The sequence below is a fragment of the Melospiza melodia genome, chromosome 3 (genome assembly GCF_035770615.1).
Source record: "Melospiza melodia melodia isolate bMelMel2 chromosome 3, bMelMel2.pri, whole genome shotgun sequence".
NCBI classification, from domain to species: Eukaryota; Metazoa; Chordata; class Aves; order Passeriformes; family Passerellidae; genus Melospiza; species Melospiza melodia.
Window position 1 is genome coordinate 111,682,210 of NC_086196.1, and position 27,086 is coordinate 111,709,295.

Below are 27,086 nucleotides of genomic sequence, written 5' to 3' on the forward strand. Positions count from 1 at the left end.
AATTGTCCTCAGCTTCAACATCAGATGGTCAGAGAGTATTGAAAGTCAAACCATGCCAAGTTACTGGTTTGCTTTTGCTCCACTTCCCACATATTAATGTGCAGGTCCAACATGTCTCCAAATGTGGCATCTTAACTGTGGCATCTTGACTGTGCAAAGCACATATTATTTTATTTTATTGTTGTTAAAAAAGCAGGCTTTTCTCTCTGACAAGTGCTGTTTTAGGAGTGGATGGCTGAGCCTGCTGCCTGCAGTGTGGATGTAAAGAAGGTTCGTGGTGAAGGAACATGTCTTGCAACACCAATAAATGGGAGAGGACACCAATGAAAAGGTAGACAGGCTTTTAATGGCATGATCCAGAATCCCCTTTTAATAACAAATCTAATGACAACTGTGTCTGATATGAACAAGAAATGGCATAATTGTTTATTTTTTTTTTAAGATGTGATCTGAAATTAAGACAAATGCCAGGTGGGTCTGTACACAGACAGGGCTTCTGTGATGCATGCCAGATTTTATGGCCAAGAAATTCGCCATGCAGTTGAACCAGATTGTGGTTCCTCAGTCGGAGTCCTACATTCTGTTTGCAGTGTGTAAACATTCTCCAGCTGCTTTCCTAAAGAATGCAAAGAAGATATGTAGAGAGAGATTCAGCCTTGGGATTCAGTCACATTTCCAGGCAGAAGGAGCAGAAGTCCTGTCTCCAGAATGTGCCAGAGGCGAAGGAAAACGTCGGTGCGCCAGGTACAACGTCTGAGTGTAGAGTCACATGCTATCGTGTTAAAAGGAGATCTATAAAATCATCTGTGTTCCCAGCTCCAATTCCTGTCTGGAGAAGAAGCAGCAGGTCCCATAGCACAGCAGTCCTGGTTTCACAGCCAGGGGTACCCCCACGTCCTGCAGAGCTCATCCCACGCTCCGCAGGGACGGTCCCGAGCCTGTGCCGCGCGCTCCCGAGGGAACATCAGCCCCAGCCTCCTCCAGGAACCCGTGCAGAGCTCCCTGAGCTCCAGGCAGGGCAAGACGGGCCCAGGCAGAGGCAGAGCAGCCCCTGAGGAGCACTGAGCTGGCACCAGTCCTGCAGGGTCTTCACCAAAGCCCAGCTCTCACCCCTGAGCCCCCTCTGCTTCAGGAGCTAAGAGCAGGAGAAATTATTATCTTGGTCCCTACAAGGAACCCAGCTCTGGATTTGCTTTGGTAGCTCCCTTCCTCCTTTCAGCACAGAGGGCATCAGTGTTCCCTTTGAACCTGCTTTCCAGCCATTTGCAGCTCCAGAAATAAAAGTGATTATGTTCCTCCTTGTGACCCAGCACATGGCCTGTATGGGTTGCACAGGTTGATGGCCAAGTCTGCCTCAGGCTCTGCAGAATCCAGGAGGGCTTCAACCCCCCAGGCAAAAAAGGACTGACCTGGAGGGAACATATAGTTGTTACTTTGAAGGCGAGATTTGCTGGAGGAGCTACAGTAGGAATGAAGTGACAGGAGAGTGATGGTGGATAGATCACTGTCATCTCCTGGGATTCTGGCTGCACTGTGGATCACAGCTCACCCCAGCCTGCAGGCAGAGCTATTCCCTGGCCTTGCAAAACTCCCAACCCCAGTGCTCATGGAGGTCTAAACATCAACTGGCTCAGCTGCCACTGCCAGCACAGTCCCAGCCCCTTGGGAAGCAGCTCCTGCACAGCCACTGGGGGTTCTGCACACACTGAGCCCACCCAGCAGCCCAGTCACAGGCACATGCCACAGGAAAGGCCCTGAACAGCAGCCCGAGCTCTCCTCCTCGTGGGGAGGTGCAGGAGTAGCTGGCAAACAGATGGAACCAAACTTGCAAACCCTCAGGTGGTCCCCCTGGACTTTGTCAAACCAGCCCAGCACTGCTGGAGCATGGCCATGTTCCAGTTCAGCCAGAAGAAACTCATTTGATACCAAACTCATGATGTCCACAGTGGGACTCTTACTGTGTTCACAGGATTAATTTAACTGCAGGTGGCTGATGTGTGGGGCACGGCCTTAGGTGGGCATTGGTGTCAGTGCACGTGGAACAGCTGTGGGTCAATAAACTGTACAGAGAAAAAAGCAGTGTGCTGAGGGACCACTGGGATGCTACTGGAGCTGCCCAGGCTATCAGTGATCATCTTCTTACAGAGGATCTACAGTGAGAAAACACCTCTGTGTGGGAAAGGAGAAATGTGACAGATTTTCTTGCCCCAACACAACCTGCTTTGGATCAACACGTTTCACCACCAAACTCTCAGTGCTCGTGTTAGCCAGGAGCAGCCACATGAACAGTGATGCTCCAGACCCTGCTCCAAGCCCCACAGAGCTGTGTGTCTGTCCAGCAGCTGTTGCAGGTCTGGTGGCAGGCAGGACAGCTGTCAGGCACCCAGGCTGGCGTGGTTCAGCCTTGGTTTGTGCTCAGGCAGGTGCAGCCTCACAGCTGACATCACTTTGGTACAGTGGTATCCTGTTCCCCCATGCACACTCACTGCACACAGCAGTCAGCCCTGCACACATCTGAAGTCACAGGTGAGACTTCTCTGAAGGCAGCAGGACCCTTTTAAACCTTTAGTCACTATATATAATGATCACTACTTATTGTTGTAATAATATATATATATATATATATTATAATATTCTTTACTTAAAAAAGGGCAAGCAAAGTCTCCTGCCTCTCACTGCTTCCAAGCACAACTGACCCAGAGATATTTGCTACCAAAACACCTTTTGCACCAAGGCAAACAGAAGTGCCTGTGCTGCCAACCAGACAAATCAGATAAGCAGCTCCATCCATCCGTGTGTTTGAGCCTCTCCACAGTATCAGTCTGTCTGGTGCCATCTGTCCTTTCCTCCCTCTGCTCATACAATCCATTGCCACACTGGTTAGTGCTGAGAGCTGCCTTTCAGACTCCCCACTGGCACATCCCCCTGTATCCATGCTTCCTTGCAGGCAGCTCCTGGCCAGGCAGCAGCCACTGGCTCCTTCTCAGCAGCCAGGGAGGATCTCAGCTGTGGGCAAGGCCTGCAAGTGAGGACTCAGGGCAGCCCCAAAGGCTCTTGTGGTCCCAACACAGATAAGCAAGACGTGTCTCTCCCTACTCACACCGATGAAGGAACAGTGTTGGCCTGTCCCAGGAGCTCCCCCAAAACACACACTTGGGCAAAATCACCTGCAAGGACACAGCCACACAGCCCAGCAGTGCTGGAGCAGCCCCCTGTGCCCTCGAGCTTGGCAGAGCCTGCACCAGACTCACAGCAGAGAGCAACAGGGCCTTGCCTCTCCCACCTGTCCGGGATGGGACAGCCCACCATGGCCTGTGAGGCCACAATAGATCCTCTGGCATTCCTCAGCCACCTGACCTCTCCCTAACATCACAGGCCTCATCCCTTCTTGTCCCCAGACATGTTCTCCTCTGTTTGCTCCAGCTTTGGTGGGTGCCCTTCCAACTTTCCCACAGGGCAGCAGGAGAAGAGAGGACCCAGAGGAAATTCTGTGTGTGCTGCTCCCCCAGATGGGAGCACCCCCATCCAGGAGGACATGGCCTGGGGCACACCATGCACTTTCCTGCTGCCCTTCATGCCAGGGACAGCTGGGAAGCAGGGCTGTGCAGGAGTCTGGCAGCACAACCACGACGAGAGATGGCCCACGCTGGTCTCAGATCTCTACAGACCCAGCTGCACCTTCAGCCCAGCCCTGTCAGACAACTCGGTGAACAACTTTGTGGATGACCTCCAGAAGTCCCATCTTGCCTCAGCCATTCTTTGATTCACTAAATCATGGAAGTGGTGGAATCTTCCTTGCTGGAGACACTGAAGGCTCATCTTGACACAGCCCTACATAATCTAATCCAGGGTCTCATTTTCAATACAAAATTGGACAAGGTGATTTCCAAGGGTTCCTTTCAATGTAAACTTTTCTTTAATTTCTGTAACATGGTTTCTCTATTTACTTATATTTTTAATTTCCTTGCAACCAGATTAGAACCAAAGAAAAAATATTATAAAAAAAATTGTCTGAGGCAAAAATTTCAGGGGCAAAAAAGCATAATAAATCAGTGGGTTTGGAGCTATTCAGATCTATTACTCCTGCTCAGTTCAGCATAGACCTGTGCCTGATGTCCAGCTGTGCTTTCTGAAACCTGTGGGACCTGCCAGGTGGCTCTCCAGTATATCCCAGCTTTGGCATGTATCCTGGTGGGACCAGGAATCTGCTGCACCACAGAGGGAGATGATGATACCTTGGTGCCACCAGAATCCTGCCTGCTTCTTGTGGTGGGGTCATGGTAGATAGACCCTCTTAGAAGACAGCTCAGTTTCACAGAAACTTTTAATAAGAAAGTCCCCATAGTCCTGTGAAAGACTTCACTGGATGGTTGCTTCACAATTAAAAGCCTGCCCAATTTCTTAATCTGCTGTTCTTGGCTGTTCTGACTTCCCTGCTTTCATGTGCCAGAGGAAGACCACAGAACCACAGAACCATAGAATGGTTTGGGTTTGAAGGGACCTTAAAGATCATCCAGTTTCAGCCCCCTGCTATGAGAACGGACACCTTCCACTAGACCAGGATGCCCTGTCCAACCCAGCCTTGGTGTCTGCCCTGGAGCTTCCTTTCTGACACTGGGCCACAAAAATTGTCCCTTAAACTTTCTCCTGAACAGATACACTGATTGTGCTTTATTGGCTTCCCATGATGAGGCAGGTTTGCTACCCCTGTTAATAATCCTGTAGTCCTCTTTCAAAGCTCTTTCAATGTCATTTTTGGCATGTGCATTAAGACATGGATGGATCAACTGGTAAAAGCTTCACAACCAAGTCTTACCATCTGAGCACTCTAAAATTAATAGACCTTCAATAAATTAATAGGAGTCCTATTATGATTTATATTTCTGGAAAGAATCAGTCTTTGAGTTTATTCTGTTTTCTAGTTTCTAAACCTGCAGTGCATACTTAGGTTCTAGTCTGACCCACACTTCAAACTCAGAGAAAGTTTTAGTGCCACCAGAAGAAGTGGTCACAATCTCTGTGTGTCCTTCTGTTGTGGGACCAAATGGTGAACCAGAGTGATGAAATGAACCAGATGAAAAATAAGGTGATGAATCAGAGCAGTTTGTGTTATGCTGGACCAGCATTTCCAGCCATTTATCAAACAGCTGCTGCACTGTAAATGTGGTGGAACTGTGCAACAAAACAGCTGGAACTTGGAGGGATGTTGCTTTTGATGGCAACATCAGCTCAGTCCATCAGACCAGAGCCTGAGCTCCTCTGAGCTTCCAGTGCTGCTGTGCAAAGATGAGGGCATGTTTGGAAATCAATGGAAAACACTTTGAACAGGGTGAAATGAATTCTTAGTGCTGGCAACACTGAGACTGTTAAATGAAGGGGTAGTTCCTGTCTCCTGCTTCTACACATTTCCCTGTTCAGGTGTGCAAGGAGTTTCTCCCTGACACCCTGTCACAGCTCTCATACTCCTTTCCAGGAGATATGAGCAGCTTCAGGATTCCGTAACTTGATGGCCATCAGTGTGTGACTGTTTGCATTCATGTTCAAATGAATCAAGGTCATTACTGTTCAGATTCCTCTGTCAAGCTTTGTTGTCTGCAAACAGTAAATTTGCAGGTAGTTGCAACTGCAGGAATAGGTGTACAGAGCAGCTGTATTTTTGTTCTGTGTCATGCAGTGCCTCTTTTAGGCATGACAATGGTGTGAAGCACAAAGTATTTGGGTCTGGAGTGTTTTCTTCTGTGAGGTGTGGGGAGAATTTTGTCTACTTCAAGATCTCATCAAGATCAGACAGGTACCAGTCCTCCTTGCTTTCACTTTCAAGCCTTCCTAATTAGTCTGGGGGCTAAACAGTTGCTTGATTTAGCTCTAGCTGAGTGTTAGCTTATGCTCAGATAATATTACTTGAAGAGCACAGCCCTTGCTTTTACATTGTTCATCCTCAATGCATGGCAGAGGTGAGCACCATGGAAAAGATACAAACCCCACCTCTGCCCCTCAACCCACTGTCCCCTCAGATGGAAATGCACATGGCCATGGCATGCCAGCAAACCTCTCATTGCAAAGCAGCAGCTTTGGGTACACTACAGGATAATAATTTCCCACCCTGCCGTGTAGGGGAACTTTCAACCACAGTGCCAAAATTCACAAACACCAAGAGCGTGACAATAAAACACAAGGAATTCAGGTGCAGGGGGCACCCAGGCTAAAGGCATCCAGTGACTATCCACATCCTCACAATGGAGCTGTGTTTGGTGCACTGCAGGTCTGTGGCACCAAGCACACCCAGGCTGAGAGGAACCATCCTTGCTGGGGGATGTGATGTCCACAGATCACAGTTTCGTATTTGTGACAGATGTGGATGCAGTGTGCTCCCTTCTACATTAATTAGCAAGAGCTCCTGATTTCCCAGCAAGGTGCCAACACATCCCTACTTCCACCTAAGCACCCACCACACAGGCATGTGCTGAAACAGCAGCAGTGTCTGAGAAGCAACGCCAGACAGCCTCCTCTGTGGGACACACTGGAGCAGGCGGGAGCATCCAGCAAGACCTGCCTGTCTCCCAATTCCCAACTGTAGAGACACCTCTGGAAAGGAGAGTAGAGCCCTCCCCTCCTTACCCCTCCTCTTATCTCAGCACACAAGGATGCATCCATCCTTCTTGAATAAGCTAGTGGCAATCCCTTGCTAACACAGGTGGTGGGAGGCAAGCCAGCACTCAGGGAGATGGCAGAGACCAAGGCTGGTGTTTCCCCAGCAAGGAGAAAGGAAGGAGCTGCCTGAAGGTCAGGAGCCTTCCTCTTTAGCAGGCCTTGCTCTTGTCACCTCTGCTCCTCCTTCCACAGCTGGAGTCGTTGTTGAGGACTGGTATTGCTAACTGGGGGGAGGATCCCTGGGCAGGGAGGCAGGTCAGGCACTGGGCAGGCTGGGTGCTGTGCGTTAGCAAGCGTGAGCTGCGGGCTGGGGGGTCTCCCTTGGAAAGGCTCCATGGCTCAGAGGCTGCCAGGCCCCTGGGAGCTGATTGCAGTGTGGGGTGAGAGTGAGTGAAGCATTCAAGTAGAGCTACTGCTATACACTCGTGGGTCCAGCATGGAAGGCTGTGCTGCAGCATCTCAAGTGTATACTATATGCAGAAGTTACCCAGTCTGCTGGGCTCGCAGAGGAAGGTCATTATCTGGCAGCTGCCTTACTTTCCAGGGACACCTGCTTTCCTTTGGTTGCTGGACTTTGAGTCTGGGTTTTTCCTCTTTGTCGTTTTTTGGCCATGCCAGGAGATGGCAGGGAATCTCCTGTAGGCCCCGGGGCCTGAGCTGAGGGCTGAGGTCGGGGGGAAGGAGGAACGCGCTGAGGAGCAGTCCCTGGTTTGTGCTGCCGGCAGGGAGAAGGACTTTCCCTCCGAGGCAGCAGCTGGCTTCTGGGGGATGTACTGGGGTTCCTGGAAGGAAGGATGGGGCTCCGGGGGGATGCACCACTGGGCCTCTGCGAGCTGCTCCGTGCAGGAAGGGAACTGGAGCTCGGTGACGAAGGAAGCCGACTTTGTACCTGGGTTGTTCGGCCCTCGGATGGGACACTTCCAGCTGGTCTCTGTGTCTGAAGCCTGCAGAGAAGAAAAGAGCGAGAAGAGGGAGGATGAAGGGGAATTTTGCAAGGGACTCTTGGGCTCCTGGCAAGATTGGCATGAATGTTGCCAGGCAATTACAAGGAGTCTCCAGCACAAGGATGGGAGAACCTATGCTGTGAACAAGATGGGGCACCAGTTTGAACACCATCCTGTAACTCAGTGTAGTTAACTGCTAAGTGTTTGCCTTGATGCTCCAGCATTCTCTGAGTCAACATGCAGGCATGGTATGTGGGACTTCTCTTAACATGCAGAATGGATGCAGCAACCTCTTCCAAGGCAGGACATACAATTTGGGAATGTGGGCATGAGTTAGATTGCACCAGTTGGCCTCTGATGGTAACTGTGATGGAAGATAAACCAACTGAGGCAATCCCAGCTGGCAGCCTCGCTGCCCGTGCAGCTCTAATCACAATAGTCAGGCCAGGAGGCCAGGTCTCCCTGCAGAGTCATGGCCGTGCTGCCAAATGGAGAGCTCAACACCAGGGGCATCTGCTATTACCAGACCAAGTGAAAGGGCTTGTAAAAGGAAAGGTCTCAAAGCCAGGGCAAGCAAAGAGAGGCTTCAAAAAAAGAAGACAGAGAGGTGAGTATTTCACATAGATGAGGGCTGAAATGTGGGCTGAAATGACTGTAGGAAACAAGGATGGACTATGCATTCAAGCTGAGTAAAGGATGAAGTCATGGGAGGTGAGCAAAGCCCTGGCTGTGTCTCCTCAACAAGCCCAGCTCTTTGCATTTCTCACCATTTTGGCCTTACCTGCAGGCAGCGGCTGCATCCTGTGGGGAGCTGCCCAGCCCTGCCACTGTAGCAGCCACGGAGCTCTCCGGCCTCGCCACCTCCAGCGGTGTTTTCACCGGCACGATGGGACGAGGAATTCTGCTCCTTGTGCTTATGGCTCTCTCTTCCCTCCCCAGCAGCGCAGCCTTCCTCTCTCCCTTCCATGGGATGGAGTCATCGGAGTCGTGGGTGTCCTCCTCGGAGCCGGTGGCTGACAGGGTTTCGGAGGCCCGGCGCCTCTCGTCGCTGGAGGAGGCCGAGGAGGAGGCCCCTGAGGCCAGCCGCAGGAGGCGGCTCTGCCTCTTCTCCATCACCAGGCGAGCCAGGTCAGGTTGCTTTGCCCTCTTATAAAGCCTTTCTTTGGCTGAAAGTGAAGTTGAAAGGTCTGAGCCAGTGTCCTCCTCAGAGAACAAAATGGGTATCCGGCTCCTGTACCGCGAGCCCAGCGGCCTCCTGGGGCCTGGCTGCGGCGTCTCCAGGACGGTCTCTGCTTGCTTCAGGTGCTCTGTCACTGGTGCTGCCTTTTCCAGGCCAGGCTCCCTTGTAGCCACCTTGGCAGGCTCTTCCAAGTCCAGCGAGAGCACTGCTTTGCCAGAGGGCTCTGGCTTTTCCTCGGGAAGCTTTGGCACGCCGTTGGGAAGGGCCGGCTGCTCCCCCACGGTCTCTGAGGTGGTTTCCACATGGTTGGCCGACAGCGCGTAGCTCTCCGTCTCTGCCCCTTCCAGCCCGGAGTGAATGCTGCCATTCTCCACCAGCACCAGGTTGTCCTCCAGCTCCTCCTCGACGATGACCTCCTCGAACTGCCCCGGGGGGCCGTGCTCCTCGTGCCGCATCAGCTGCCCGCTGGAGGACATCACGTTCAGGTGGGTCTTCTCAGCGATGTGAACAAACGTGCGCTCCACTTTGGTGAACGGGGAGGAGGCTGTAGCCACTGCCACAGGGGGCTTTGGTTCTGATTTGAGGACTGAGGACAGGGTGCCTGGCTCAGACACATCCAGCTGGCTCCCCATGGGCTGTGGCCGCTCGCTCTGAGGTGTCAGTGCAGCAAGAGTGCCCAGATCGACTTCTGGAGGTAACTCTGCAGCCACTGGAGACTTCTTCAGATCACCTGGTGAAAACAGCACTAATGTTTTTGAGCCTTCCTCCAGCTCCAGGTCCCCATCAGCGGTGGATGCTCGACCCTTGGAGCCCTTCTGGTCATCAGCCAGGAGCGTGGATGGTGCGCACTCCTGGCTGCGCTCCGTGCTCTTCTGACTCAGGTCGCTGCTGGAATCACTGTGCATGTCAATCTCATTGCCCTCCTCCTCCTCCTCCCCCTCATCCTGCTCATCTTCCTCCTCCTCATAGTCTTCCTCCTCTTCTTCCTCCTCCTCCTCCTCCTCTTTTCCATTAATTTCCAGATAAGGTTCCAGAGGTTTGCAAGGAGCAGTCAAGACAATATTTGAAAAATCAACTTTCTTTATCCGCTGGGATAACTTAGGCTTTTCCCAGTAGTTGCACATATCTTTTCTGAAGTCTTGGTAAGGCAAACTTAAAGGGACCGCCTTGGGCAGGCCATTTATTTCAAATGACTTCAGCATGTATGCCTGCAGGAAGACAAGTGTGACAAAAGGAGAGGGTGAGTTAGCATTCAAACAGCAGCATTGACACAGAACACATCAGGACCAACAGCAGCAGGAAGAATCCATGGAAAGCATCTAATCCATCTCATGGTTCCAAAATACATGCCTGAGCAGTCATCACTCCATCATTTGATTCATACAAACCTTAGATTCACAGGTACTTATCAATGAAGGAAACAAAACATGCCTAAGAAGTTCCTTTGTCAGCAGTCTTTATCCCAGACCTAAAAGAGCCATTTTCAAGCAATTCCTCAGGATTTTTTCACATTTCCCAATCTCCTTCAGAGTTTATGTATTTATTTCAGTATTTATATATTTACATAGTCACTCCTTCCTTACTGGAACCACTTAGCAACTCGCTTTTATGCCCAGTGAACTGAAGGGGCACCTCTGGGCTAGATAAATTTCCTGATCACTTTCCATTAGCATCCACCATTGCCCCTGGGGCAGTAACACTTGTAGTGCTACTGTGTTCCCCTGGTGAACCATCCACTCCCCCTTCTGCTCCCACATCCCTGTAGCAACTCCTCATTCTGTCTCCTGCAGGATTCTGCTTCCACTGAAATCATCAGCCAGTCATGAAAGCTGGCACACAAAGTGTCATCATCAGGCCCTGGGGTGTCCAAGCAGGAGAAGTGAAGGGCACACAGGACAGGTGGTGGTGGGGGCACTGTTCCTCCAGCCTGTGGCAGTAGCAGGCTGTGAGAGGATTGCAAATGATCCTACAGAAAAACAGGAGCTCACACACACATACACACACTTGACCAAACAAGGCCAAAATAAATAGGAAATGCCTGTCAAGTATGGCCTAATTAACAATCAGTTGCAAATGAAAATCCCATCAGCACAGCTCTGCAGAGTGGATTTTAAACCAAATCATCTACAGCACAATTCTGTTAGGGCTTGCAAACTGTGACCTCTCCATAAAATCAACTGGTCAATAATGCATCACATGTTACCCTTGAAAAGTCCTGGCCATGAACAGCAGGGCTCCAAACATCTGCGTTTTCCAGTGGCATTTGACACTGCCAGAGGATATTTAGGCTACACAACTAAACATGCACCCACTTAACCATGTGAGCTCCAGAGCTGCTCACAGCTACCACATTCACATGGCCATGGGAATGGATCCTTTTGTCTCTGCTGGGGAGAAAAAGCCCTCAGAAAAAGCCCTTGGCTTTTCAGTCCAATGGCACAATTAAAAATGGTGCTGAAAAGTGTACTATTTTTATGCTCCTGTACAACAGAGACATTTCAAATAGGTTGGTGGGCAGCACCAAGCTGTTCTGAGTGGTGGTAAGTTGTTATTCAGTTAATATTTATTTTTATATCTTATAATTTAAAACACAGGCTGGTTTTGGCAATACCCCTGGAATCCAAAGCTGCTCCTCTTCTTTCATTGAAGCTGAAGCCTGGCCCTGAAGATGGCTCTGTATTAGCCTGGTTTTGGCCTTCACTGACCCACTCTACCTTTTGTATCAGGACGGCAGACGTGGAACTTGGATTGGTAAGAGGCACTTACTGCCCTTTGCTGGGCCTTATCCAGCTGAGTTTTTAGTACTTCAATGATGGAAATCTCACAACCTCTTTGGGACCCTCTCCTCGAGTTTGAGGCTCTTCATGGTGAAAAAGGTGGGAGGTTTAGGATCTAATTCCTATATCTAGCCTTCATTTCATGAAACTTTCGTCCATGACATCTCATCCTTCCATTGTGCACCTCTGAGAAGAGTATGGAATCTCCCTCCATCAGGCAATTCAAAGAAGAAAAAGGATGCCACAACCAATCCTGGTTTTAAGGAAGAACAGACCCAGATCTCTCAGCCTCTCCTCATGTCAGATGTTTCTAGTTCCTGGTCATCCTGGCAGCCCTCTGTCAGGTTCAGTCTCCTGTGAGCAGGAACTATGCCATGAGCTAAGGCAGCCACATTTTCCTGCCTGTATGACCTCAGATTTCCACTCCTGACTCCTCATGACTTGTTGGTCACTTGTCCAGGAATGCCTGTGGCATTACATGGGTCTGAGCATGTGTTTACCACAAAGTCTGCACGTTTCACCTCTTTAACACTCTGTCCCTAAATAAAACTTGTCTTAGATTATTCACTAAGGTTGAAGTGCTTGTGAGTGTTGCCCAAACAAATATTTTAGGACTCTACCTACTTTCTGGTCAAACCTAGAAACTGCCAGGTAGAACCCTGCAGAGTTTCTTAACAGAAGGCAACTGGGTTGCCAGAGATAGAAATAAAATCTGAAAGAATGTGGGAGAGTTCAGGGTCTGCAAAACTTACCAACCTATTAAAAACATCAATACCACTGCCCTCTCCCAAGTTCATGCATGTAAAGGAATGCCCCCTACCAACAGTAGCACTCAATGAGGACTGGGTGGTGACAGATTTGGAAAAAAGAGGCACCACTTGCCTTATGGCCAGTAAACAAACCAACAGTGGTATTTCATCATGGATTGTCAACAGTTTTTTGCTAACACTGCAACTTCCACTGCTGCAGTTCCAAACATTGTTGAGATGGTGACACTGCCACGGGGTCTGCTCATACCTGGCTGACTGCCTTAGATGTGAAGGACATGCTTTTCATAACTCCCCTCCTTGACCATGTTTTCTTTTCATTAGTGCTTGATCTCTTTATGAACTACCGAGGAAAGGAAAATCATGGGAATGATGTAAGTGCACGTGAATGTATTAGAATTGTTAGGAAGTGAACTGAGATTGTTCCAACACCTCCATACACCCAACTGACCTTATTCACATGCAATAGGGACTCAGTGGGCATGGGCCTCATTGTAATCTATGGCAAAAGGGGCCAGGAGGGGTGGAGACACCACTGGAGTTGGGCTCCCATTCTTTCAGTGCCACCAAAATGAGGTGCTCTGATCTTGAAAAGGGCTGGTCTCCCCGTGAAACAGGCAGAACAGATAAAGAGAGGACAGAGTGTGATCATGAGGGGACCTTCCCACCTCCCAGATGTAGTTCATGAGGGCACAGTGTCACCTGCAGGCACTGCTCAGGAACCTATAGTGGTGAGTCCATCTGGGAGGTATCAGTGGAATTATGAAAGAATGGTTCAGCACATTCCCCTTCCCATTGGAAACTGAGAGTGGCAATGGCTCATGTTTCACAGCCATGATGGTTCAAGACTGGTCCAAAGAGGAAGAAATCTGACGGATATTTCACATTCCATAATATCCCCGAGCTAATGGTCCTGTCAATTGCTTCAAGAGGCTGAGTTACTAGATGGAAGTTCAGCTCTCGCTTCAAATCTTACGCTGCAGTTAATCCAAGCTTTTTGGATGGACACACAATATTCCTCAAAGCCCTGTGTGTTCATCTCCCTCAGTCTCCCACCTCACCAGTTCTAGGGAAATATTAACTATGGATTTGACCAAAACTTGGGAGATCATGTGAAAAAACCACACAAATTTGACTAAGGAAAATGTGGTTTGAGGTGGCACAAGAACAATACAACCACATGGAACTGCAACATCCCTGAGCCACTGTTAATATTTGTGACTAATAGGGAAATGATTTCTATGATTCATCATCATCCACAGGACATGTGTACCAATATACCATGAGGAATGCATATTCCAAGGGTGTGGGGAGTGTCATAATGCAGTCTTGCATTGTCTTTTTTGACTAACAGTGACACCAGGCCTGACATTATTTGTTCAGAGCTCGCACACACTTCTGGGGCACACCAAGTGGCTCAGCAGTGATGGAATATGGTCTGCAGAGGGATGGTGATGCCAACACACACTAGGATTATTGACACTTTCTCACCTTTGGAGGAAGCAGCCTCTTACAACAGCTGTGTGTGTGGATGAATCAAAAGGGAGTCAAAAGACCAATGGCAATATGTGAGTCCTGGGTAATCAAAAAAAAGTGCTTAGCATTCTGTATCTTTCCTATGCCAACCTTCCCAAGATTATCACTGTCTCTTTTCTCTGGGCTTTAGAGAATTTCCTGACACCATTCTGGCTGCTCTTGCTGGAAGCAATCCCTATTTCTGGAGCTGGGGAGGACGTTTTCCTTGGATCTTTTCACTGCTGCTGCCCAGAAATCCAGAGCCCCTTCTCTCTCCACAAGCTCCAGCCACTGCCCTAGTTCCAGCCACCACTGCTGATGGAGAGCCTCTGTTGGGTGGTGTAGAGCAGACAACCCAGCAGCATTGACTTTTGGTTTTGGACAATCAGAAATGGTACTTTCCTGTTTTTTGGTTTTGTCCCTGTTCCCCACTGGTTGCTTTTTAGGGGGAGAGGGAGGTCTGTAATCGCGAAGGCTCAGTTGTTGTGTTGTGTTTTTGCTTTTCTTTGTCCTCTCTCTTGGCCATGTGAGCAGCACAAGGGGCTTCTCCACCAGCTTGTCTTTACCAACAAGACATTTGTGACAAGTGGACTTGTGGTGGGATGGGCTCTGGAAGCTATTTTCACACCCCAGCTGATGGCATTCCAGATTAAATGATCTTATATAACCTTGCTGAACAAATCAAAGCATTGACTAATGCAGCTCACGTGGCACTGGAGGAAGGAAAGGTACAATTGCAGGCAACATCAAAAATGGCTTTGCAAAACAGACTAAAATTAGACTTTTATTGTGGCCTGAAAATGCAATGTGTGGATGTGTGAGCCTGTCTGATGATACCTGCTCCATTCACATATCAAATGTAACTAAGGATCTTTATGAACAACTGGATCATATGAAGTATACAGCAAGAGCAAATAGAGATCTTGGATATAGTATGGAAAATGGACATTAAACAAGCTCCTGCATAGGTTAGGTTTTTCACTTGCTGGTTATCACAATCTTTGGTATTAGTTTTTATTGTAATTATTAGATTTTGTGGATTATTACGAATGATAAGCCAGGTAATGATCTGTCAAATATGCATAAGATCTGTATGGATGGAAATGAAAGAGGTGGAAGAGGAGGAAAAGGAATCACCCTAGAGAGTTGTGACCGTGTTCACAGGGGTCTTAGGATGAGGGAAGAGACGAGGATCTGACTCCATGTTTCAGAAGGCTTGATTTATTATTTTATGATATATATTATATTAAAGCTATACTAAAAGAATATAAGAAAGGATTTCATCGGAAGGTGGCTAAGAATAGAAAAAGAAGAAATGGTAACAAAGGCTTGTGGCTCAGATTCTCTGTCCGAACCAGCTGACTGTGATTGGCCATTAATTGGAAACAACCACATGAGACCAATCACAGATGCACCTGTTGCATTCCACAGCAGCAGATAATCAATGTTTACATTTTGTTCTTGAGGCCTCTCAGCTTCTCAGGAGAAAAATTCCTAAAGGAAAGGATTTTTCATAAAACACGTCTGTGACAAGAACAAGTGGGTTTATTTTCTGTCAGAATTTCTACACCCTTAATGCAGCACATGGTACAGAGTGGGCTCAGTCCTCCAGAAAAGCCTGCTCTCCCAAGCAGCTCTGCACTGATGCAGGCAAAGGGAACAGTTTCCCATATAAGCCTAATAAATGTTCCCTTTTACTTTAAAATTTGGGATTTTTTTCTCTCCCATCTCTTGTAAGCAAAAATCAACCAGGAACAGGAAAAAAACCCAAAACCCCTCACAATGTTTATCTCACATAAATTCAGGAAATTATGCACTTCTTCTACCCACTGTTCTATTTCAGACCATGCTATAAACCATGGCACCACTGGATCCTTCTGCAGAGCCTGACAGACACACACATCTGCCACACACCAGCAGCCTCTCAGGGGCATACTAAAACAGACTGTGAAGCATGGAGAAGATAAACTTTGGACCTTGCCAAAGGCAGACTAATTTCTGAATCCTGCCTGACCCTCCACAGAATTCCCAGGAGGAAAGGGGACTCACACACTGTACAACCCTCTGAGACCACAGCCTTACCCAGGCTCTTTCTTCCAGACCATCACCTGCCTGCACAAACTGCTCTCTGCCTTTGAGCAGCTGGAGTCTTGGGATTCTTCTGCATGAGGGAAATTTCCACCACACTTTCCACAGGTACCAGAGCCTTCACGTGCCTTGAATTGAAACCACATTGTGGCCTTCCCCAAGCACATATACCACATCTCTAACAGTCACATAACTTTGTTTCTGTTCCCAGATGTGTCTTAACTGCAAGTTTTTAGTGATCACACATGTAAGCAATAATGGAACTCTCACTGTTCTACCAGATCTCCTTCAACTCCCTGTGCAGGGCTCCCACCTACCCAAGGATGAGCAGGAGACACCTTCCCAGAGCAAATGAAGAAGAAAAACGAAGAAAGAAAGCAAATAAAAAACCCAGCCATCAACAAGATGCTGCCTTTGATTCTTTAATAAGGTTTTGGTAGTATACAAGCTTTTTTTTTGTTTGTTAATTTTTTCTTTTTTTTTTCTTTTTTTTTCCCGATTGTCTGGATTAACATACATGGATTTAAAAAAGGCACAAAATCCATTGCACAGCTTCTGTTTCATTTGTTTTTGATGACATTGCCTGTTCATTGTGGTTTCAAGTGTAGGATTTTACAGTACTCTGCAGCATTTACAGCATGATCTACATACAGGTAATCAATGCATGCTTTTATACAGGAGACAGAATTCAAATTCTCTCTCAGTATTTCTATATACACAATAATACAGTGTTTTTCTTCTGAAAAAAAAAGCTTTAAATTGGTCTTGCATGCTTGGTATACCAGAAGAATTAGTGCAAGCATATATTACAGTGTTATTGCAGTACAAAAAGGGGTTGACCTTAGGCTCTAAAGGGATTAGATAAGGAAGAATAAAAAGACTCGAGGAAAACAAGCTTTGGATCCCTTTAGTCAACTACGTCCTTCCAAATGGATCCCTACACAGTACTGCCTTTAAAGCTACAGCAGGCTGCGTCCCCTCCCTCTCCCTGCTGCCTTCCCCCTGAGACAAACTTCCACAGCTTCTGCAAACCTTCTGTCCCCAGCAGTCCATGAGGACTCCTGGCAGCCTGAGGAATCCCTCCTGCGGGACCTCTCAATCCTGGAGACCTGCCTGAAGGGGACTGCACCGAGATCCACTGCTTCAAGCAAACTCAAGTCCCAGCAGATGGAGCTTCTCAAGCAAGCCAGGAAGCACAACAGGTTCCCTCTACAGCTTTTGTCTCCTCTCAGTAGCAACGACCACAGAAACCCACATTCACCTCCTACTCAAATAGCAGTTGGTTAAATATGGTTTATTTAACCATAAATAAACTCTCCTGCTTAGCAGCAACAGAAGTCTAACAGGTGACACAAGGTAATGCAAAGAAAGGATATGCTGGTCCCTGAGATTCTTTATGGGAGCTGAAAGGTCTGAGAAGCAGAAATCAAGTTCTCAACACGACGTTAATTGTTCCACTCGGAATGGGAAGAGGCCTTAGTCCTGAGAGATGCAGATGGCACACAGACAGCAAGAGCTGTAGTCCAGTCTTCCCTGTAACAGCTTTTATTTGGATACTATCAGGACCCTAGCATATCCTGGAAGTGACATTATCCTCTGCCAACATAGACTAAGCTTGATCGGGACTGGGAGATCTGGCAGGATTGACAACAGTGTGTGGAAAAAACCTAGAATCTGAGTTTCTGAAGCAGCAGCTCTTTCTTCAAACCAGCATCAGATGAGGTAAAAGTAGCAGGGGTCTTAGAGCTGCCATGCTTACTTGCAGGATCTCCATGTTCCAAGAATCAGCACCATAAATGTTAGAGATGTTCTTCTATCCAGCACCATACCATCAACGCTCCACAGCCTTTTTCTTCATTCTTTTTACCAAGGTGAATAGGACAATCCAGTCCTGTGCTGGATAAGTGCTCTGCTCCTCCCTGTTTGTGCTTTCACGGGTTGGGTTTGTGCCAGTTTTCCTAGCGTCTTGGATGGAAGCAAAAGCTCTGTAAGGGTGGGATGCCTGCCACTCAGCTTCCCAACTCTGTACCCACCAGTGTCTCCAGGGAGAGCCAAAGCAGAGCTCCCTGTCTGAGCAGACACGGGGAACACTTCGTTTGTATCACTCACTGGAGACTCGGGAAATAGTGAGCAAAGTGGAAGGAAATGATAATCCAAAAATTCCTCTAGTCCCTAACTGTAAAGGCAACTTAATAGCAGCAAGAAAGAAGAATATTCTGAAAGCTAAACATCTTCCTACGTCATAAAAATAACCAGAAGTCAGCAGTGCTGAGTAAGAACCTGATCTGGTAGGGGTTTTCTAGGAAGGACCAAGCTGAAGGGGCAAGAGTCCCACGGAAATCCTCCTTATCTGAATTGTTCAGAGGAAATTTGCCATTACTGTGTTTCATGTTGCCAGATAATTAATTGCACTCATAATTAAACTGAGAAACTTGTTGGAGTTGTTGGAGGACACCCTGGGGATTTTTACGAGGCAAGTGCACTAGATGAGGTAACTCATTGAACCACTTTGCATATGAAAAATAAAACCTCCAAACATAAAGCAATTTTCTTTTTGAACCCTAGAAGACATGCAAGTGAATGTAAAATGGGGATTGCTTCCAACCCCCAGGTTACATGGTTAGCAGCTTGTTCAAAATGTACATTCATCGTAACATCATTTTTTTTCAATGGCAGGTGTGATATAAAGAAGTTGCAATACAGCAAATAACACTTAGAAACATTTCCCAGAAATTAATCTTTGCGCTGTCCCCTGGAACTGCCAATGCAGGTTTGTGTTATAGTGACCCAAACACAAAACACGTGGCATAAAAATGCAACAAAAAGCAAGGTAGTGCCACAATGATCAGCCTTTGTGTGTTTTATTTCATCTTTTAACATTACCCAAAGTAGGTGTTTGCATACTATAAATTATGTCCCAAGTGCCAGCACTGTTCCCATCACCAGAACACTCTGCCACTGGCTGACAGCAAAAGGAGAGATTTTTGTGTTGTGTATTTATGCACAACACACTGAATGAAGAGACCTGGGCTGGGCCAGGTTGCTGAAATCAGACCTGCAGCACGCAGAGGAGGCCGGGTGTACCTCCTGAGCCAGATGCCATAAAGGTACTTTCTGTAAGTGGCTGAGATTTGTTCTTTGCAACATCCTTTTCAGCATTTGGGGGTGTGCAAAGTGGCCCACTGCTGGCACAGAAACTCTTCTGTAAGGCAGGAGCACGTGTGACAGTTTGCACGCCACGCGTGGGTCACGCACACACACACAAACACACAGACAAGCAGAAATGGAAGCTCCAGCACAAAGCATCCCAACACCATCTTGGGGACAACACTGACATCAGGAAGCACATCTGGCTTGCTTTGGTCAGCCTCTCCAGAAATTATTTGTTCTCTTCCGGTCACTCTGGGGAGAGCTGACAAGTCTCAACAGGGAAGCAGGTCAAGAAAAAGGTACTCCATGTTCTCCAGCTGAGAAATAGCTGAGGCAATTTTTTCACAATAAACACTAACAGGATTTTAGGGGTTTGCAAATTATCCATGATTTTAAAGGCTTCAGACCTTGTGTGCTAGGAAATGCAATTTTGTTTTTTTTCAGCCAGCCTCTTGCAGCCCATCTGTTACTGCCAAGCAGAGCTAGACAAATATACGATAGCTATCTCCGAATTGTTCTTTCCCATTTTTACCAAAGGGAAACAAGAAAGGCAAAAATAAAAATAAAAGCTTCTCTTTTGAATAGATTGGGATAAAAGAGCCCTTTCTTATGCAATGTGAAAGTAGCAAAATGGTCTCAGCTTCAGGTAAAGTTCTGAAAGTGTCAAGAATAAATCTTTAATGACAACCATTAATAAAATGTGTCATTCATACAACCCAGCAGTTGACAATAGAAATAAATTCAGCTATTGACGCAGAACTGCGTCAGTTACTGTGTGCCTGTAATACAAATGTAACTGGATACCACAGAGACTCCATGAAGCCTAAGGAAGAGATGCCAGACCCACTGGACAAACATGGTTGGTATCTGCCACCAATCCCCCCAGATAAGCAGTAGAAAATCTTCTCTTTTCAAGAATAATCTTGTGCTGCTGTCAAGCTCTTAAAAGCTCCACATATACATATCATGAAAGATTGATGGTGGTGTGAGAGGGAAGGATGCTAGAAAACAGGAAAAGGACTGAACACATCTTTCCATGCTTTCTGACCTTCAGTCTCACAGTGCATCCTATTGTTGAGCTATTTTACAAGAGAGGAGTGAACTAGCAATGGTTGTATTTTCTTGCCTTGATTTATTTACAAAGGATCACAGCACCAGATTCAAATAGTGCATTTTTTTTTCCACGAGAGAGCAAGGGAAGTTCCTGGTGATTTGCAGTCAAAGAAATGCCTCAGTGATATTTATTGTATTTGGTATATAGGTCCGTCCCACCCACTGTGCTGACAATTTGCAGATTATGAAAAAATATTCAGCCTCCTGAAATTCCCTTTGTGCAACCAAACATCTGGCTTTATGTTCTGAAAAGGCTTTTTGAAAAATAAAGCACTTGGAGATCTTTAGAGTTTAAGAGCCCATAGGAAGGTATGAATACCACAAGTGTTGTTTCGGAATAAACTCGGGAAAGGCTAAACTGAGGTGTTTGCTCTGGTATCCCAGACTGCAGAAGGCTCTTTCTGACTGCAGAAGGCTTCTACTACCAATCAAATCACCAAGACTCTCAAAAGAGGCTGCACACGTTGGGACAAAGTGGTCAGAGGCAAAGATGGTATCAAAGCCTGGCAATGCTACTGAAATAAAAGACAAATGAGGTAGATAACCACTCCAAAGTGAAATCTTTGGAAGAAATGTTTGAAGCACAGAGCAGAGAAGTGCCCCAAATGACACTTGTTTTGTTTCCAGTCTCGAGTGCTCACAGCCTAGGCCAATTAGAAGAACAGTGTGTGTGTTCACTGGCTTTAGAGCCACTTTTGGAAAAGAAACAGCCCAGCTCCCGAAGAGCCCCTCAACCTCTGTGCCTGGGGAAGGTGCTGAAAACACATTTGCTTATTATGGCTGATCACTTCAAGCAACAGGCCCCTTTCCAGAGGTTCTGTATCTAAAAAATATAGCAAAAAAGAAAAAATATTGTTGACTGGTTCTCAAAGGCATGCTGCCTTCTTGTGTAACACCTGGATCTGGTGTTACACATCTGGGGAGAGCTGGGCATCAAATAGAATGGCAGAAGAAACAAAGAGCTTGTTTCAAACAACAAGATACTTTGGTGGCCTAATGGCAGTGGCACAGGCTTCATAAGGGAAGAACAGTCATTATATGTGGCAAAGTAAAGAACACCAATCCCCAAGAAAGAATCCACCAGTCTGTGATATCTCCAGTTTAAGATAGGAGCAGGAGGAAACACTGGTGTGTTAAAGTTTACATTTAATGAAGAGTGTCAGCTCTGTTGCACTTATAATTGCCCTCTCCTGGCTGCTTGAAACACCCAATTTGATTTAAAACCTCCTGACACTCCCAGCTCCTAGGTTGGAGAATGGGGACAGTCAATTTGCCAGCCCAGAAAAGCGTCCATTTGGAAGAACCTGAAGAGTTTGCAACTGGAGCTGTGACATTTTCTCACTCACAGACACCAGGCACTGATTTAAGTGGAACTTGGAGACATGCTCACAACACCAGAAGGGGTGTTCAGCCAGCTATTTACATGGTTTGAAAATGCAGATGGTACCCATGTCTTAAGGGAAAGACCATTGCCAGCTGTCTAAATTTAGCTGCTGAGGCAGACAGTAACTGGGGGGAGCCTGCTAAGTCCTAAGGATTCCAGGGCTTGAAACTCATGCAACTGTCCTGAAAATGGAAGGTATCCTCTATCCTCCATACTCATTTTTGAAATCAAGCTGCCTTTAAACAGTTTGATCTTCACATAGATTCCATGTAGAGCTGAGACTGCTCCAGTTGCCAAAATGTGCCATTTTTTGCAGTTTCCTCCAAGGAAGTCAGAGGGAGGGAAGGTCTCTTGGCTGCTCAAAGTGCTACAGGGATTGTGTGGGGCACCATGAGCTATGCAATGCATAAGAAATGGGTGCAGGAGACATGCTCTGCGGGTTCTTGGGAATGGCAAAGGCAGAAGGGAGTGCAGGTATCCAGGGATGCAATAAGGATGAGGTTCCATGAATGGAATGGAGGTAAAACAGGGGTTTACCAATGCATGGAGTGGGACACGCAGGAAACCAAGGCAGAGCAAAAAGACTCTGTCATATGGGGAAGAGATGGGAGAGGCAAACTGGAACAAAGAGGCAAGCACATCTCAGAGAACTTCTCAGTGAGGTGGATCTGCATGTGAAGCCTACCAGCAGCTTGGGGCTATAGCCAACTGCTGCTGTCCTTGCATCCAGATTCAGATTGAGCAGAAGCTGGGTGGCAGCTGCTGAGCAATGTCTCTGCTTACAGAGCAAGGAGAAGATCCCAGAGGAGAACATCAGCTGCCTTATCCCAATCCAGCCTGGAGGCCGCTGTCCAAGGACAGCTTCTCCATCCTGGGTAGAGGGGGTGTCAGCTGCCATTCAGCCCAACAAACACAACTTCTGAACAAACTTGTCCTTTCAAGAACAACAGTCCTGCAGCAGCCTTGACCACCACAATGCCCAGGTCCAGACACACTACAAAGAGAAGGAGTGGTAGGACAGGAGTGACCACATCATGAAGAGGTAGTGTAAGGATGGGGTTATACCACCCATATGGCTGTTTTACAGGGCATTTCTATCTTACTTTCTGTCATTACTACAACAGAAGACTTTAAACAGTGAGAGAGGTGATGCACTGTAACTCTTTCACATGCCTGCGCCCCAACAGTAGTAAAAAATAATGGGAATGGTAGCCAAGGTCAGGCTCACACCAGGGATTTCATCATCAGGGGGGTATCAAGAGGATACTCCTAATGAAAACTGGCACCTGCAGAACTGCACCTGTGCCAGTGCAATTTATTTTCAGCGAACCCCCTCCCACCAGAACTGCCTCCCCTGAAAGTGAATGCGTGCTGGCATAACCACATTTACCCAGTGCTAGCTTCACCCAAGCTTTTACAGTAACATTTTCACAGAAATCATATCTCATTAGCTCCTTCCTGAGGGAAGGAGGCTGAGGAGAGAGCGATAAATTAGAAACATCTCCCGTTCTGCATAGAAAGAAAGTGAAAGGAGCCAAGAGGCCAAGATATAAAAAGATGGCTTTTATATGTATATACAAGTGATGAACATTTGCTCACTTGAAGTAGATCATGAGATCCCAGCGACAGCTTCCTGTCCTGATGCCAATGATCTCTGTGAGGGAGTGGCAAATGCTCATTTCCAATTTGGATTCTGAGCAGAACAAGTGCTATGTACAATGGGAAGGAAAAGAAGAGTATCTCCCTCAGGATGCAAACCCCATTCTTGGACCCTTCTGATGAACCCAATTTGCCTAAGAGTCTGATGCTGAAAGGGAATTTTATTTCACTAGTGTTGATTCCCACTGGCTTTTTCCATCTGAAGAACTAAAAAAACCCTACCAAACATAAAAGGACAAATAAGTAGGGCAACTAACTTTTCAGCCCACAGCCCCACGATCAATTTTCATGTCAAAAGCCTTCCATCAGCTGGGTTTTTTGGCAACTGATTTTGGATATATTTACATTTATAATTGCAGTCATTATAAATTAAACACAATAAATAAATGCAATATAAATGTAATCTACATAAGTTTTTTTTTTAGAATTGCACTGCAACTAGTTTCAATATTAATTTATTACATTTCCATATATATAAAAAAGACCTCTTTTCACATTTCTTTAATTTGCCAACTGTTCCTCAACAATATGCAGATTCCATAGTAATTAATACAGCATTAGATGAAGATGTTAAAAAACCCCTTTAAATTGACTATTTTTAATACTTTTTGCATAATACTTTAACATCAGGATTCCAGCCATTAGCACCAATTAATTTGTTCAGAATTAAATTGTAAAAGACATATTGATCATGAAAGAAGACTTCCCATAAAGCCCAGGTGACAGCAACATGTTCAATTATTCTGGTATAGAGCCCAAATTTGTTGGTTTAACAGAACTGGTTTGGAAACCAATATTTAGAAACCAATTACAGAGACTGAACAGCAAAGAATTCAGTGTCTTTAAATAATGTATTTCAGTGGTTTACCACATACCTATGTCTTTAAAATGAGCATCTTGCTTCTAGGTTTACCTTTGCTATTTTATCTTCCAGCACTTAGACTCATATCTTTGCCTGGCAGGTTAAAACCCCTCTTGCTCTGTTCAGGCAGAGACACCTAACAGCAATCATGTCACTTTTTAGTTTTGTATTTAATGACAGACTGCATTTCTTCCAGCTTATTCTACAAGGCAGCTTTTACAGAAGCATTCTTGTATGACTTCTTCTCTTTTAGGTTTTGAAAATCTTTTACAGAAATTTCCATACAAGACTTGGATATGTCTGGTAGTGATCTCACCACCACAAAAGATCTCCCTCTGTTCTTCTATTTTTTTTCTATTTTCCTGCTGATACACCGAAGAAGAATTTATTTATTCTTTTTGGGTTTTTTTTGTTTTTTTGGTTTTTTGGTTTTTTTGTTTTTTTTTTTTTTTTTGCTGCAGCAGCATAGTGAGAACTTAGATGCAGCTAATTACTTCACCTAACTGCCACCTCATTTTGGGAGACAGCACCTCCCAGGGCACAGTTTCTCTCATTCTGTACATGTGACTTACATCTTTCACACTCCAAACATGACCTTGTCCCTGTGTGGATGCAATCATCACTTTGAACACAAGCAATTTATCAGGCAATTCAGATCTTTCTGCAGAGCTGATCTGTCAGTAGTGTTTTATCAAACCACCCACCTTCTGTCACTGCAAACCTTCTCCTCAGTGATTTCTTTGTTCTTCTTGACAGCCACTAAAGGCATGGAATAGTGCTGAGTTAAGGGTAGGAGGTCAGGAGTCCTAATGAGAAACAGCCCCTCTTGTAAGAGATAGCAACATATAAACATATTTTGTTTGTCTAGTTGGCTTTCAATTTATTAATAATTTTAACTGGAAGAAAGTCTTACTGAAGTCTGTATAAATCAATCACTTTATAAATCAGATTTTTGAACTTCGAAAAGCAGCATCAAGTTTATGTGAGTATCATTATGATAAGCAGCATTAGACAGATTACTGATCTTTGAAATTTATGTATGGAGCCACTTATTGGCTTGTCATTGTTTTTGTCTGAACAAAAGACTTAGAGTTTATAAATACCCAGTTATCCAGTTTGTTCCCTTTCCTGACTGGCAAAACTAAAAACTGTTTGATTTTTCTTCAAAAATAGAACAAGAGTAACTTCAATTCCTAAAATTGACCTTGAAAAGCAAACATCAGTGTTTTGGACGCTATGAACAAAAATTATTAAGAGTTACTGATTTAAGTCTAGTGCTTTCACAAATTCTATTTTTTCTGGAATCTGTTCTTCAAAGTCTCTAGTGAAGATGGAAAAAAAATAACATCAGAGCAGAGTCTACTTAAGGAAATCATCCCTTCTCATGTCACTTTGAGAAGAGCAAATCCTTGCTCTTTCTGGTATCTGTCCTTGACAAAGGAATTGCCAAATAGGATTAGGCTAGTGGTTAATTCAATCCAAGTATTTTTGGCAATGCCAGTACCTTTTTAAAAAATAAAGCTCATGAAAAAATTGCAGATAAAAATTTTTTCTGATCAGTAAACTGTCCTGTTCACACATGTTCTTGGGGCAAATCAAAAGAAATTGATGCCACTGATTCAAGAATGACTGTGGGAAGAGGCTGCTTATACCTGTGCTGAATCTTCTCAAGGAGGGTGTGTTGCCCCCCCCATCTCCATCCCTGCACCCCCAGGATGCTCTGTCAGCATGTCAGCCTGTCAGACCATGTCCTGCAGCATGCAGACACACTGGGCCAGGTGCTAGGAACTTCAGAAAGCATCACCCACCCTGTCTGGGGCTGCACTGTCTGCTCCTGCTTATGGGAGGGTGAATCTAATATTAAGGGAGCTTCAGGTGGGGCAGATGTACCTACAGAAAACACTGCCTGGTAGGAATTGTTCCTTGAAAGCCCACTGGAAACACCCTACCCATGCAGTGATACCTCCATGCCACAACCTCCTTCCAACATCCACACTTGCTCCAACCCTTCTTCACATCTGTCTGAGCTTTCTGCACGTTTTCTTGCCTGTATCCTAGGCTTGTATATTTTCTGCACAGTATTTTACTTTGGACTTGCACTTCCCTAAAGCCCTGAGCACCAGCAATGACCCCTTCTTCCTTCACCTTAACATCCACACTGCCTGTTCTCCCAGAAGATGAGACCAAAGGCTCATGGCAATAGAAGACAGTTACCACATTCACTTGACTACAGAAAGTCTTCATACAGTCTGGTGTTTTACAGTGCAACTCTGCTGAGAAGGGCAATATATTTGTGCAAACACAGGAAATAAGGATACTTATGACAATTTAAATTAACTTTGATCTCCCTTTTCTTTTGAGATTCACAGTTTTAGCAAAGGGTTTCATGGGCTCTGTATACCAGGAGCTGAGGCCACTTTATTTCTCAAATGAGATCTGTTATCACAGGCATTTCCAAGCAAGGCCAAGAAGCAGGACTGCTCTGCCATTGAAAAGCTGCAGTTGCCTAAAATTTCAGGAATTTAAAACCAGCATAATTTACAGCTGGATCAGTAAGAAAATTTTTGCTATCCAACTTGACAGTCAGTGCCTCTGGGGGCAGGTAGGAAAATTTGGAGCAGCTTAGGAGTGGAGAGCAGACAAACAGTCCCACTGTCATGTAACAGAGGCACAGCCAGAGAGACAGAAAAGTGTGGTCACCGTATGGAAACCAAACTGCAACAAAAGCAAGGGGATTTCCAAAGCCAAAGCAACAAAGAGATACATGATTGTAACTCCACAAGAGGGACAAACCTGAGGTCCTGCCTCAGGTGAGCTTTGAGTGGGAGTCTGCCTAGATCTAGATGGAGTAAAACCGCCTACAGACTGGGCCCAGTGTAAGACACCAGCAGAGATGCTCAAACCCATGTGCTGAGGAAGGCAACGCTTGCTGATACCTCCACAGTTTCTCCATCCCAGTCAGAACTTGACAACGTTTTGTCGCTCGATTGCTCCTG

The 27,086-nt window shown here is 46.1% G+C and overlaps 1 protein-coding gene across 4 annotated transcripts in view; it reads right to left on the reverse strand.

The window, feature by feature from the left end:
- Positions 1 to 324: 324 nt before the first annotated feature.
- Positions 325 to 27,086, reverse strand: part of TTBK1 (tau tubulin kinase 1) — a 100,613-nt gene continuing 73,851 nt past the window's right edge. For all 4 annotated transcript variants that reach the window (XM_063152660.1, XM_063152659.1, XM_063152661.1 and 1 more), the window contains 2 exons: positions 8,377 to 9,983; positions 325 to 7,595 (listed from right to left, as the gene is read on the reverse strand). In XM_063152660.1, the coding sequence (XP_063008730.1) occupies positions 7,169 to 7,595; positions 8,377 to 9,983 (2,034 nt within the window). In that variant the 3' untranslated portion in view covers positions 325 to 7,168. The remainder of the gene's footprint in view (positions 7,596 to 8,376; positions 9,984 to 27,086) is intronic.